Raw genomic sequence first — 15,220 nt, 5'->3', positions numbered from 1 at the left:
TGGATCTGACCATTGTCAGCTTGGGGCATTGGATTTAACTCTTTCAAGTGACCAATGGAATGGAATCAGTGGTGAGGGTGAGCGCAAAAACTTGGGTGCTCCAGGGGACTGAGATCTGTGACCCATGCAGGGTTCCAGGGAATGGCAACGCATAGGGAGTGTATGGGGGTGAGAGTGCCAATGCACCCCCTGTCAAGCAACGGTCCCCATTTAGCCACTGGGCAGGGGGCAGGCAGGAGCACTAGTGCCTCCCCCATGAGCACCGGCTGGGGAGCAGGGCTGCCAGCAAAAGTGGCCGCGCTGCTTCCGGAAGTGACTGCGGGACTTCTGGAACCTGTGTGGCCCCTTTTTGGTGAGTGAGAACAGCTGTGGGGGACCTCCCCCTAGTCAGCATGATTGGCTGCTGGGGGACTGCCCCCCTGGTTAGTGAGATCAGGTTGCTTACTGGTGTTGGGGGGGGGAGGGGGCATGTGCTCCCCCTGACTCAAGAGGCACCAGTCACCCATGGTTCCAGGTTACAAAGAGCAGCCCACGGCAGCCAGAGGCTGCCAACCCCTGAGCTATAGTGTTCTGAAATACTGGTAACAACTGCATACTCATTTGTTTAGTCTTTTTTTAATTGCATGGATACTCCCCATTTTGGTTCCCCTTCTATCCAGAGAGATCTTTCTGCTTCTCATTTCACAGCTTCTGGTACCCTTTCTAACCTTTCCTGCTCAAGACAATTTACTCATTCTCACCTCACTCTTCTCCTTGGCTCTCTGCAAGATGCGCTCCTCAATGGTGCCTTTACATATCAACCGGTACACAGTGACTTGCTTTGTCTGCCCCAGTCTGTGTGCCCGGTCCATGGCCTGCTGGTCTACTGTTGGGTTCCAGTCACTGTCATAGAAAATTACCTATACAGGAACATTACAGGAGCACAAAAGGTGTTAAACAGAAACAAACTGTTACAATATTTTGTTTTTAAGTACATCCAATGAAAAAAGAAAACTAGCCTACTATTGGGAGAATTTAACTCTGCTACACAGTCCAAACTGCATGTAATACTTGCTGACTGCAGGCAAGTCCTAATTGCACCATAATTGTAGGCACTGGCAAGTAGGGTGCAATTAGGACCTTATTCCCAATCCCCAAACTGCATGTCTTGCCAGTAGGTGTATGATTACAATCTGATCCCCAACCCCCAAAACTATGCATCCTGCCATGCATGCACATGTGCCATGGCAGGAGATGCAGTTGTTGGAATCAAGCATCAGATCCCATCATGCCTTTAAACTAACATCTGTCAGCAACCTCATAAGAGACTGCAGGACCTTCCTGTTTCAATCTAATTTTTTACTATTTTCTTTGTTAAAGAATCCTACTTGGCTTGAAGGGTTTTCAAAACTCCTCTTACAACGGCAGCATGTACCAGTTTAAAGTGCTCTTATATGAAACTGATTCTTTTGTAACCTGTACAGCTTTCACAAACAGACTGTTAAGGTGCCTGCCTTTCATAAGATGGGTCTTTCTTGGCCCATTATCACTTCTATATATTGGTATCAGTAAGTAGCTTTAGCTCTTTTATAAACATAGGTAGGAATCATTCCAGTCTCTATTGCTACAACCAGGAATTTGATCTTTTTACACCGTAACAGGGCCCCTTTTGTCTCCATTACAGGGAAGCAAGGGCAGATCCCTTTAAGACGAGGGTGTCAAACTCATCTGGCCCCACAGGTTAGACGAGCTGTGCAGAATTGGTCCACAGGCCAAATGAATAGTGCAAGGCAGGTCCCACGGGCCAGACTGGGTGCCGGACCCCCTCTGTTCTGGTCCAAGAGCTGACAGGAAGAAGTCCAGCATCCCGGGCTCTTTGCCGCTGCCACAGGAACAAGCCATGATGTCAGGCCTCTTCCTGCAGTGCTGCTGGAGCTCCAGCACTATGCCTCTCACCCAGCTGCTTGGCTACAATAGCCAGAAGGTCTTCCCCAATCCAAGCTGCAGGCCAGATGAGCTGTCACTGTGGGCCAGATCTGGCTTGCAAGCTGTATGCCTGACACCCCTGTTTCAAATGAAGCAATATGGGGTGGAAGCCTGAGAGAGAAGTACAAAGGAAGAGGCCCAGCAGCGATGGGTTGAAGGTTTCTGAACAGCAAGAAGAACAAAGTTTTTGCCAAAGGAAGGTGGACCCAGGGAATAAACCATGAGTAAATCTGTGGTAAAGGTGACCAAGGTCAAACAGGCCATGAAGGAGGCCTGGCTTATTCTACACCTCTCTAGATTAAGAGGCCTTCAAACAAGCAAACTGGACTGAGGAAAGACCTGGTAGAGAACTGGAGGACCTACCAGTGGAAATAAGTCCAACAAGGATGGATAACAAGGCTTAAGGACACTAGGCAGAAAGGCTGAACACAGGAAATGGTATTTTGGAAAATTCAGTGAAATCTCAGACCAGGGGGCTATATCCTATTGGCTAGATTCCCTTTCTTCAGAGACCTGCCCACTGATAAGAGCAAGGTATGGCAGGTGAATTAAGTGGGGACATCTGTGGGGAGCAGAAGGCTTGAGAAGTGTGGGGAGTGTTGATAACATGGCACCTCAAACTGAGACTCAGGGGAAGCGACTACATTCAGCATGGTACTGAAGGATTTGTAGGGAAAAAGCCTGACCCAGACCTTTATGGTTTCCCCTAATTGGAAAATTCTTCCTGCATAAGGCATAATAATTCTGAGGAGGAGTCTGCGCCAGAGTTGCCTGAGGGTTTTGTTTGTTTGTGGTTTTGCACTGAGTCCTCATGCATCCCATTCAGCAAGTCTGTAACGGAAAGGCACAGGCAGAGTTTTCTTTCTGGCCACATTAAAGTTAATTTTAGCTTTTTTAGTATAACCACTGGTTGATGGGGCCTACGAGGAAGGTAAAAACCCCCACAGCCCATGCCAGTCTGACACTGGCAAAGGGCAGATGCTGCTGTTGGTCCCTTGAGGCTGACCTGTCTTTGGCAGGCAGCAACAGCTACTTCCTCAATGGCACATTTGGAGCTGGCAGGGTTCCCACTGTTTTCTGTCCTTGTGGAGCTTAGCTCCTACCAAAAGGCAAAAAATATATTTACAAGGCACCTGCATTTTTAAGATTGTACAAGGCTGATAAACATGGGACACATGAATATAAAGAACATTTGGGGCTGGGCAGGAATGGTTTCCTGCACTGTGTACGTTTCTGTTTGTGCTGCTATGTTATGCCAGCTTGCTAGATAGAGAAAACAACATTGCACTGTACGGCAAGGAGGGACACCTCACAATGCAAAAGCAGGCTGAAGAGAAAATAAGTGGGAGAGGGAAGCACTTAGAAGAGTTTACTGTTGGATTTCTGACCATTTAAAACAATGGAAAGGACAAAGGCTCCTGAGCAGCCTGCCTCTTTTTAGTGGAGGCAGACACATCTGGCCAGAAACTGTCTGTCAGGGCTTACCCAAACCTGCAGCAGTAGTTCCTGTCATCCATGTGGCAGAATACATTTGACCTGTAAGTGATTAATTGAGTCCTCCCATTGGAAGGAGGAGTAATGATAACTATTTGGAGCATGTACTGCATATTCAAGTATAACTCCTGTAAATCAAACTCAGGCAGTATCTTCAATAAGCCCAAAAGAAAAGCAGACTAAAAGGACTCAAAAAGGGAAGGCTTTTCCCTGTTCCACAGTTTCTGCTATTTACATATAGCCTTTTCTTCATGTTGTAATAAGCAAAGAAGATGGTGTCAGCAGAGTCTCCCAAACAAATCCTCAGTGCGACAGAATGAAGGTACAGAAAATCTAGGTCAGTCTCTGTTCTTAATATTGACAGTAAAAGATCCCTTTGAGGATGTACAACAGCATCATAACCCCACCAATAGAATCTGTTCCTGATTATACTCAAAATTTTAGTTCACATACCAAAGTATTGTTTAGACTCCAGGATCTGCAGAAGTTACAAGCATTTTGAAGCTCTCTGACTTATATCTATCTTGGTTTGCCCAGGCAACCCTGTGGATTTCATTTTGTTCCAACTTGTTTTGGAAATTACAAGAGGCACAGGGGAATTGAAAATAAAGAAAGGAGGAAGATACAGGTTCAGAAGTTTGCTGCCTTTTGGGAACTGAAGGCCACTGTCAAATCTCAGTATGAACAAGCTATTTTTAAAAAGATCATTTATATGGTCTAAAAGCTTGTCTCTATGTATGGTGGATGTTTCATCAGAAGACGTCGCCCATCTAATTGGGCGTACAATAAAATATGAGGGATGACTAGGAGAGAGGAGAAAAGTTTTCCCAACCTGGTGGTCAACTAGCATTCTGATACAAGAGAGCTGAAAACTTTGTAGATCTCCTCTAGGTAGTTCTTACTGCAAGTCTTTGAAACTTTAATACAGTGTGCAGAAAGAAGCTCGTCTCATGAAATCAAACAGGCACAGCAACAAAATGCTTTCAAAAAGAAAGGCAGTGCTGTAATTATTTTGCTGAACAAGGTGTCACAGGGGCACTGAGGTGCCCTGTGACTTAAAGGATAAGAGGAGAGTTGTCAAGCAGCAGAGCAGCGCAGCTGCGGGTTGCTGGGGCAACCAGCCGGTCAGGTGACCGGAAGGGGGCAGGGCCGGGCCCTTTATAACAGCTCAGGCTGGAGCCCGTGAGCAGTTCCTCTCCGGCCACTGCATGAGCAGGAGCTCTGTGGCGGAGAGCTGAGCAGCAGAGCCTACGGTGGCAGTTTGACCGCTGCAATGATGCGAGGGGAGAGAGAGAGCCCTGAGAAAGGTATCGGTGAGAACCAGCGCAGCGTGTGGTTTGTGTTATAAGCCGGTGGGCTTTTGCTCGTGTTGTAGCCGCTTGGCTTATGTTTTGTTATGATTACACCCGAGGACCGGGTGAGGCTGTAGGGGTGAGAGGAGGCCTTACGGGGGCTCCCCAGCCGCTTGGGGGTTCCCGGTGCTCAGCGGGGCACAATGAGTGGTGCCGGTGGGGCACAGTGGTTTGCGCCAGAGACGCGCGGCAAAGGCCCCAGAGGGGGCAACGGGTGCGGGAAGCAGCAAACGCCCCAGAGGGGGCAATGGGCGCGGGAGGCACGGCAGAGGTCCTAGGTGGGCCACGTACTTGATCAAGCCACCCCAAGGCGGGCGGCAGGTTTCATTGACAGGGACCCAAGACAGGTGCCAGCTAAAGGGTTGTCTGGAAGGTCCCCGTACCAGCAGGGGAGCCCTAGGAACCAGAGGGGCCAGGTAAGGCTCCAGCCACCTGAGCCTTACAGGACACACTTTGTCAGGGTCATCATTGGCAGGACTTTGAAGGGGCCAGGTAGGGCTCCGGTCGCCTGAGCCTACCAGGACACACTTAGTTGGACAATCATCATTGGCAGGGGTCAGCAGGGGCCAGGTAAGGCTCCAGCCGCCTGAGCCCAATTGGATGGTCACCAGGGACAGGACTCAGAAGGGGCCAGGTAGCGCTTAAGCCGCCTGAGCCCAGTCGATATAGAGGGTTAATCCAGTCAAGGGGGCCATGCCAGAGAAGGGGCGCAGACTGCGGGTCAGGCCCAGGGGCGCCGGAGAAGGGGCGCGGATTGCAGGTCAGGCCCAGGGGCGCTGGAGAAGGGGCGCTGGTTGTAGGCCAGCCCAGGGGGCGCCAGTAGGGCGCAGGACCAGACAACGTCCAGGAAGAGCTGCGAGGCTTGGGGCGTGCTATAAGGGGAGGTCGGAGGCACGCACTGCCCATAAGGCCGGGGTGAGAGCACCCCATTTGGAACGGAGGCAATACCAGCGCGGTGTCATAGGTGCAGGTAGGCAGCCTCCCATACTGAGCCTAAGATCAAAGACATGGCAGGTGAGTCGAGGGTGCTGGATTGCCTAAGTGACACAGCAGGGGGGTGCTAGCGAGTACACGGCCGCTCGTAGGTTCCCGCTCCGTGACACAAGGACCCAATATCCCTGTACTATTCAACCTTAAATTCACAAGGTAGACAGATAAAATCAGATCTGCTGTATAAATGTGCTATTTGCTTTTGTACACTCCTTGTGCCATCTAGCTATGTTTACACAGCAGCATACAGTGCTGCAGAGATGCCCCAAGCTTGCCGTGAATATGTGAACTTGGATTCCAGAGTCTATACAACAGAAGGCATTGCTGTGTTAGCTTTGTACTTGCTAGGTCCAGCCCCAGAAGCAGTATAGCCACATTATCATAGCGCTGCATCCAAGCTAGTAATCCTTATTTCTCAGCAGTAACCCAGCTACATTCTAGAAAACAGATTTTGTATTCTACAATTATACAAAACTATTTACATACCGTATCCGCAGCTGTGAGGTTAATGCCCAAGCCTCCAGCTCTTGTGCTCAACAGGAACACAAAAATATCATTCCTAGGGGCAAAGAAAAGAACAAGTCACTTATTTTGTGATGATATCACACCACAAGTTAGAGAAGAACACCCAGCAAGGTAAATACTTTGCCTTGAAGAAATTGATCACAGTTATTTTTACAAGCTCATCTACAAAAATGTTTTGGCCTATTCCTGGCTGTAGAAAAAGGAAGTAGGGATGGAGAGTTAAAATACAGTTTAGCGGTGTTGAAAAACACTTGTGAATGTTCTTTTCAAATCACAGTGGCAGCCTCTTGTGCTAACTTAAAACAACACTGGGCTTGTTGTGCCCGTTTTGCTCATTCTCTTGCTGAAATTCTCATATTTCCTGCTCTAGTTTCATAAACATTTTCACTGAACCAACTCTAAATCTAAGATTAGTTTGTCAGGTAAGGAATGAAGAGAAAAGCTAATGAACTCAAACAAGATCCTATGTTAATATTAGTCTATAGGTAAAGAATAAAGGAAAAGAAGCCGAAACATATTATAGATACAAAACTGTCCTAAACTGAATGTTTTCTCTTTTCTTTAAACACCAAGTGATTTGTATTTCCTACATCCCTTGGCTTGGACTATTAAAAGTATGATGGAAAAAGACATGGTAAAACCTTCCAAGTAGAAATCTTGAATATAAGAACTACTATACGGGCAGCCCTTGACTTATGACGTTTTGAATTACGTCAAATTGGCACTTACACCACTTGTAAACTGACCCACTTTTTCGACGTTCTGATGTGGGTTTTGACTTTATGACACTGGACACTGGCATGGGGAGGGCATGGGGCGGCTCCTACTGCTGCATGCCACAGATCCAGGAGGGCACATGGAGCGTGTGCCCCAGATCTGCGTGGGACAGCTGGGGCTGGAGTTGCATGCCAGGCAGAAGGCACTGGGAGCGGAGGTCCTGCCCTGCTGCCGCTTGCCCAGCCAGGGCAGGGGAGTGCGTGATGCAGGCGTGGCTTGCTCCAGGCAGAAGGCTGTGGGCACAAAGGCTCTGCCTGCTGCCGCTTGTCCAGCCAGGGAAGAGGGTGCGGGACAGAGGCGCTGTGCTGCACTGCCTCGGACAAGTGGCACATAGTGGCAGGGTTGCTCCAGTCGCCCCATGCTTCCTAGATGAGCTGTGGTTTCACCCTGCCGAGTGGCAGCAGGTGTAGGGAATGGTAGAGGCATGTGCCCCTGGATCTGCACATTGTGGATGACGAAGCGGGGGCTACAGGGAGCATGCAGCTACTCTAAAATTCCCCACAGCCCTCACTGCCCACCCAGAGCAGCCTCTACCCAGGCCGCCCCAAGCAGATCCAGGGCACACGGCCCTGCCATGGCGTGCTGTGAAACCACGACTCATCTGGAAGGCATGGGGAAGCTGGAGTGGCTCTGCTGCTGTGTGCTGCTTGTCTGAGGCATCAATGTCCCGCTTGTTCAAGGCAGTGTCTCTGCCCCACACCCTCCTGCCCTGGCTAGACAAGCAGCAGCAAGGCAGAGCCCTTGCTCCCAGTGCCTTCCACCTGGAGCAAGCCATGTCTGTGCATCATGCCACCCCACACGCCCCCAGGCTGGGCAAGCGGCAGCAGGGCATAGCCCCAATTCCCAGTGCTGTTGTTCCTGCACCCTGCACCCCCACCCCAGCTGGACAAGTGGCGACAGGGAAGAGCCCCTGCTCCCAACGCCTTCTGCATTGCTGCGGGGGGAGCAGTGGGGAAGCAGCTGGACAAGCTGCGAATTCTCCCACAGCCCCCACCCCCAGCACTGCCAGAGCGTAGTCTGGCACTGCCCACCTCACCATGGGAGGAGCAGCCGGATGAGCTGTGGCTTCTCCCATGGCTGCCCATAGCCCCTGGAGTGCAGCCTGGCACTTCTGGCCTCCCTGTGGGGGTAGCAGTGGGGGGGGTAGCTGGACGAGCCATGGCATCATTCTGGGGGCTACGGGTTGTTAATCATTTGGTTGGAGGATCAAAATAAAACCTGTGCTCCTGAGAGTTTTGGGCACCATTAAGGAAATGGTCAAGAGTCTTTATGATGAACAGCAAAAAGTCACAGAGGAAGAAGTCACACTGTTGAAGAGACTCCCCCCCCCATAAAGTCTTGACAACAAAAGTGTTGGCTGAGGCATTTCAACATTTGGAAGCTGCCATGTCCCTGTTTGAGGAACATGACCCTGACACTGAATGCAGGGCATCAGTGAATAGGGGCATATCCAACATGTACAGCTGCTATGGAGAAATGTACAAGCAAAAGAAGAGAACATCTGTCCAAATTTCCTTGGACATAATTCTTAAGAAAGCAGACAAGACTCCAGAAAAACCTGCAGCCAAGACTCCTGAGAAGACTCCAGCAAAGAACTCTTCAAAAAGTGCAGCAAAGTCACCTCAGAGAAGTCCTTCCAAATCAATATGATTGCTATTTACAATATAGTTACATTAATGTAGCTATATGACTCATCTATAATTGATTGCGTATAAAATTCTGGGTTATTTTTGGTGAAAATTGGGTACCAGGCCTTGGTTCAGGAACCAATCCCCCATTTATAACATTGTTTCCTATGGGAAAATTGGTTCCGAGTTACAACGTTTCAACTTAAGACAGTTTTTAGGAACCAATTGTGTCGTAAGTCTGAGGACTGCCTGTACTCCAACTCCTAGCTCTGACACTAGCTTGCACTAATAGATTTTTTTTTCTTCGTTTTCCCTTTCCCACCAATGGGAATAATATCTTATCCATCAAACAGGTATAGTGTGAGAATTCAGTGGTGAGTGACTTAAACATTTGGAAAATGATCAACTACACAGACCTATTAACAAAAGAACAATGAATAAAATGAAAAGTTAATTCCCTTATGTTAACTGGAAGCTGTGTTGTCCACAAGCACATTCCACTACTGGTGGGCATGACTAAAAATGCCCAGCCCCAGAGAATTTTTGACCAGCAATTTATGCCTGGCACTTACATGCCCCTGAAATTCTGTGTGCTTTGCACAGAGGAGATAAAATATGGAGGACACTGACCACACTTCAGTTTTGTTTCAGCTGTGGAATCTTAGGCATGCAACAATCCAGAGCAGACAGGGTAGAAGTAGGTTGCAAAATATGACTATGGACAACACCTTCAAAAATACCAGGTAGCCCAAGGTACAATTCTCATTCTCCTTCAAGTAACTGCCATATACAAGTCCCACTGTTCATGACTCCAAAGCACCAAACTTCAATTGAAGGTGGGATCTCAGTCTCAAGAGAATACTGTGACTGATTCTGCACTTTGTCAAATCCAGTGTGCACTCTGAAGGATTTTGACACTGTTTGACATTTAGTAAGCTTGTAGTGAGGCTGCTGACACAGCTGGAATTCTGCGGCTGTGTGTTCTAACAGACGTAGATGGGTCCATGGTGGCTCTCTCATAACACGACTTTACATAGTCCAAGATTTGGAAAACCCTGGGTTGAGACCACCTTGCCTTTTATTCTCTCCATTACAGCAACAGACAGTTTAGGAACCAACCTAAATAGTTTTATCTTTTGAAAATAAAGGGCTAGGGTAGCTCACATCCAGCATGTGGAAAAATGCCTAAATTCAGGATGCAGGTGGCTTTGGGAAGAAACAAGGAAGGTCAATCTGTTGATCCAGGTGGAACTCTGCAACTGCCAATGACAAGAACTTGGGGTGAGTCCTCAGACAAACCACGCTGAATGGAAAACCACATAGACAGCACACAGGGGAGGTTGGGTACTAAAAATATCCTGACTGACTGGTAAGTGTGGCAGGAAGCATGATGGTGATGGTGCTGGTTCAAACAGGAACCCCATGGGAGGTAAGCAGTTTACAGTCCCAGAGCATGATTAAACCTTTTATAATTGAGATCCCCTTAGAAAGTTTGAAACTAACTTTCAAAAGTTTTGAAAGTAGGAAAAAGGGGTTTTCTATATCCTTGAACTCAGACAATAAAAAGTTTCATCTTGAACCAGAGGCAGATGAGAGAAACTGAGGTGCAGTCAGTATATTTTATCATTTATCGCCTGAGTATCAGGCAGTAGGAATCTTGACACCTGTTTCCTACAGAGATGAGGAAGCCTCTGAGCTCAGGCACGTGAAGGTCCATACACGTTAACAGTAAAGTACATATGGACCAGGGGTGGTCAATTATTTGGGCTGGAGGGCCACTTAGGGAGGTATGGCAAGCTGTTGCAGGCTAGGTCAGAACTCCAACAAACCCCACAGCTCACTGAAACTCCTAAATACCCACCCTCAGCCCCATCCCATACACCCAGCCAAGAATGCCCTGCCTGTAAGGGTCCCGTCTGGTTTCCATTTTAGACCACGCCTGTCTGCTTTGTCCCCGGGCAGTGAGTGCAGGGCAGGTGGGCTAGGGTGCCCAGGCAGGAGGGCTGGGTCCTGTGACAGCAGTGAAACTAGTGGTAGTACCTAGAAAGAGCCACTGCCAGGGCTGCTGGGAAGTGGAGTCCCCAGCCCTGCTGCATGCCTGGGTGCAGTGGGACAGGCTGCACATGCCATGGTCTGGGCTGCTCCCCATGCCTGGACTGGGCAGGGCCAAGGGACCCACCGCAAGCCAGATAAAATCCCTTGGTGGGCCAGATTTTGTCCACCTCTGATATGAACAATTATTAGAAGGTGGATCAACAGCTTTCAAAGGTGAAAAATGACAGGGAGGGGAAAGAAGATTTTTCCTCAGAACTTATGAAGAGATTATAAATTCTTTAGTCACGAGTCCTGCCAGGACATCCTGCAGAACTGTCTGTAGTTTCAGTCAGACTTTTTCCTGGAAGTATTCTTCATAAACAAACATAGCACAAGAGGAATTTAATACTTTTATAGGAATTCTTGTTTAGACTGGCGAAACTTTATATCAAAGGGACTTCCAGCTGAAATGATTATTTTTCTTTAGTTGTTCTGTTCATTAATAAAATATAATTTGGTAAGCATTCTTGGTTAAAACTTCTTACAGGGACAAATGCTAGAATACTAGTGGGGAAGAGATCATAATCACCTAAAAATCTAGTTTTTGAAAATGGACCCAATCAAAGATTTCAGCAGTGCACAGTCATTTCACTTGCTTTAAATGTTTAAAGTTCCCTTTAAGCCCTACTTCACTGTGGTTCTGATTTGCATACATCTATCCCTTTCCAAATAGTGCTTATTAGAGGGGCCTACCTAATAAAATGTCTACATGGCACACAACCTCTTTTAAATTTTTTGCCTCAATGGCATCAGTGCTTGATTTGATTTTCAGACTTCCAGGGTTCACACGTGGATTCTAATCTACCTTCAGAACTATGATTCTACTCCGAGAAGGCCAACCCAGGTTGTTCGTTTTTTCTGACTCTTTTTCTCCTCTCTTGATAATGGTGGAACAACCATAATCTATGAATCTTACCACTGTGAAAAAACAGTGACCTTGTTCTTAATGACTGTTAGAATTCATTCAGAAGGTACATTTTAGGAAGGTATCATATCATCTCAGACCACATACCACATCACATGTTATAGCAACATCTTATCAAGTTATGTCATGTCCCATCCAAGAGAATTTTAGTAACCATATATACGGTAGGGCTGTGCAAAGCTTTGGTAGCCAATTCGATTTGGAGCAGATTCGGCCCAATTTGGCAGCTGAATCTCCAAATCTGAATCGAATTGGGAGACCCATTAAAAGGTCCGAATTGAACAGGAAGCCTCCGAATCAATTCGAAAAAGATTCGGTGCTGATTCGGAGATTTGGCCATAGACTAAACGGGCAGCAGTCCTCACCACGCTGGATACAGCTGCCTCCAGCTGATACGTCTGTTGTGATGGATGGAGGGGGGAGGGAAAGAGTGCGGAGGGAGGCAAATCAACTTGCCTCCGGACAAGTGGCGCACAGTGACAAGAGCTGGCCCGGACTCCCCACAACTCCTGAACAAGCAGTGGCTTCACCGTGGCTGGGCAAGCAGTGATACAGCATGCAGGGGGAAGGGTGTGTGCCTCTGGATCAGGACGGGGCAGGCAATGGAGCAGGGGCTATAGAGGGCTGCAGTAAGTTTTCAGGAGGCACGTGCCCCTCCCATGCCCTGATGTTGCTTGCCCAGCTCGGGTGAAGCCACTGCTCATCTGTGAGGTGTGGGAAAGCTGAGCCAGCTCCAGCCAATGCGTGCTGCTTTTCAGAGGCAGCATGGGGGCTCAGTCTTGTGCTGGCCCCACGCTGGCTGTGCTAGCAGTGGGGGGGGGGGGGCATTGCCCCTGCTCCCAATGCCTTCCGCCCAGCGCAGCCCCGGCCCTGGAGGAAGCTGTGTCCATTGTCAAGGACTGCTGACCGTTTAGTCTGTGGCCGAATCTCTGAAGCAACGCCAGATCTTTGGATCCGATTCAGCTGAATCGAAGCGGGACAGTGATTCAAACAACCGAATCGAATCACTGTCCCTTCCAAATTGGCCGAATCGGAATTGAATACTTGCCACTTCGCACAAACCTAATATATAACCATTATTTATGCCATGCATCAATAGAGATGAAGTTGTCACGATATGGAATCCTATAAGATTATACATACCCCCTTCCCTTGTTATAGTATACGGCTAATTTACAGGCACTTATTTAGAAGCTTTACTTCACTAAACTGGATTGATCAATACAGCTTATTATATAAATTCAATTGCTATAGTTTAATGTCAAGGTTTTAGTAGATCCCACTACATTGCACATAATAGTTTATTTCTTTAGCTGTTCTATGAAACACACAGCACTGAACAGACCATTGTTTAATTTCAAAAGGCTTAGCATATCCATGACATTTCAATGTAATCCTCAGTATTACTTCCTAGAACATACTATAGTCAACGCACCACTACTTTATTACCCCTGGGACAATCTGTGGAATATAAAATATTCAAGACAATAAGAATAAGATTGTCTGGTCCACTAAAGTTGCTTTATGCTACACTTTCACAGAAGGATAAGTTTCTAAACTCCACAAGAATGGAAATCCCAGTTAATCAAACAACAAATATCTAAATGTTTTGTAAGTTCAACAAACCCTTTAGATAAACTGTGTAAACCTCAAATAAGAAACAAAAAATAAAATAAAAATTATGGATCTAAAATGACGTGAACTCAACTTTAGTGGTTAATCAGAACGACACCCTTTAAATCCTTTTCTCACATATCGTATGTTAATTGTTTATTTCACATTTAAGGTTTTTTGGGAAAATAAGTTGTCTTAGCATCTCTAAAGGGGTCAACTCAGTGCTTTTATACATAGGTTACCTGTTCTGAAAGTCAGCTACCATGTCTCTCCTTTCAGAGATCTTTGAAGAACCATCCAGCCGCATATAGGTATGTTTCCTGTAAACCATGTACTCCTAACAAAGCAGACAGAAACACAAAAATATGAGTTGGTTTTGTGAAGTCACATCATTCTGACTCTGCAAACAAAAATGCTAGCAATGGAATTAAAGTATAACCAAGAGACTAAGAAATATCACCGTAAGATTAAGCTGATAGTGTCTATCTAATTTATATTAGTAGTACCCAAGACTAATAAAATAAGTTTAAAAAGCCAAGTTACATTCCATCATTTGTTTTTTATTTTCTATGTTTCACTCAAATTGGGCATGACAAATTAAGTTTGTTTAATGTCTGTTAATTTAAGGTTTCATTTTCAGGATCCTAGGGTTAAAATATCTGGGTTTGAGGTACTGCCTCTGTGAATGTGCATTCTTTTTTTCTAAGGAAAAATGCACTACAAAAACAACTCATGAACATACTTCTGGTGCAATTATTAAAACTAAGGCTTGCTTTTACAAAGTCAAAGTTTAAGACCACATTCTGCACATTCTGTATATAAGGGGTGTCTATCAGGAACTAGAATGTCTGTTCACCAGGGCATCTGAAGGAAAGACAAGGTCTAATGTCACAAACTGCTGTAAGACCATTTTTGACTGGACATAAAGAAAAACTTCTTTACCATCCCAGTGTCCAAAGTCTGGAATAGACCACCTCCAGAAGTGGTGCAAGCACCTACTCTGGATACATTCAAGAAATGCCTGGATGCTTACCTCGCTGAGGTCATCTGACCCCAGCTGATTTCTTGCCCTTTGGGCAGGAGGCTGGACCCAATGATCTCACAAGGTCCCTTCCAGCCCTAATGTCTATGAATCTGTAAGTTATCCCTTATATTATTGATAAAGCCTGCCAATTTTGAATATCAGTTAGAGTCCAATGGACTCTTCAGTTACTACCTCTTCTTTTGTCCCGTGATTTACTGAGAAAGCCAGTCACCCAGTTCTCACTAGTTTTGCCATTACCTGTTTATTAATTTCTGAAACTATTAAGCATATTGCAAGAGTTTTCCATTCAGGAATGACTTCCAGTTATGTTCGTTAGTTTAATATTACATTTCTTTCCTTTAAGAGCATTCAGTTTTTCTTGCTTAACTCTTATGAAGACATCTCTGCCTTAATTCATCTCTCCAATCAATGCTTGCTTCTGCCAAACTTTGGCTAGATTGTAAAATGCAACTATCAAAAGTAAAATAAAACACTGGCAATTCTTAACTCCAGATAATGTGGTACCTGGACTTCTGCTCTAGTATTAACATATACACCAACCTGTGACCAACATACCACTCCTTCATCCATGTGGATCTGACAGCATAGCATTATTGCTAACAATAAGCTGGGCCACTTGCATTCACCTGCCAGAAAACCTCTTCCAAAGCTATGGAAATGTATGCTACGGGAGGACGGGGAGTAGAATCATTACAGCACTGTCCCTTTCTCTACCCTCACTTATACAGACATGCCAAAGCTGTAGTGTTGTTTGACTGTACCAAGAGTCTGGCACTTCTCTGGTCATTGCCCTCAAGAAAAGCAGATTTAT

General features: G+C 46.4%; 1 protein-coding gene across 2 annotated transcripts in view; it reads right to left on the bottom strand.

Annotated features, from left to right (window-relative positions):
• Nucleotides 1-15,220, bottom strand: part of INO80 (INO80 complex subunit) — a 115,320-nt gene that overhangs the window by 10,210 nt on the left and 89,890 nt on the right. For both annotated transcript variants that reach the window (XM_019551613.1, XM_019551611.1), the window contains 3 exons: nt 13,607-13,701; nt 6,288-6,360; nt 741-899 (listed from right to left, as the gene is read on the bottom strand). In XM_019551613.1, the coding sequence (XP_019407158.1) occupies nt 741-899; nt 6,288-6,360; nt 13,607-13,701 (327 nt within the window). The remainder of the gene's footprint in view (nt 1-740; nt 900-6,287; nt 6,361-13,606; nt 13,702-15,220) is intronic.

The sequence above is a fragment of the Crocodylus porosus genome, unplaced genomic scaffold (genome assembly GCF_001723895.1).
Source record: "Crocodylus porosus isolate Cpor-Errol unplaced genomic scaffold, CroPor_comp1, whole genome shotgun sequence".
NCBI lineage: Eukaryota > Metazoa > Chordata > Crocodylia > Crocodylidae > Crocodylus > Crocodylus porosus.
Note: the sequence above shows the minus strand (reverse complement) of the source record. Positions and strands in the feature narration are given on the sequence as shown.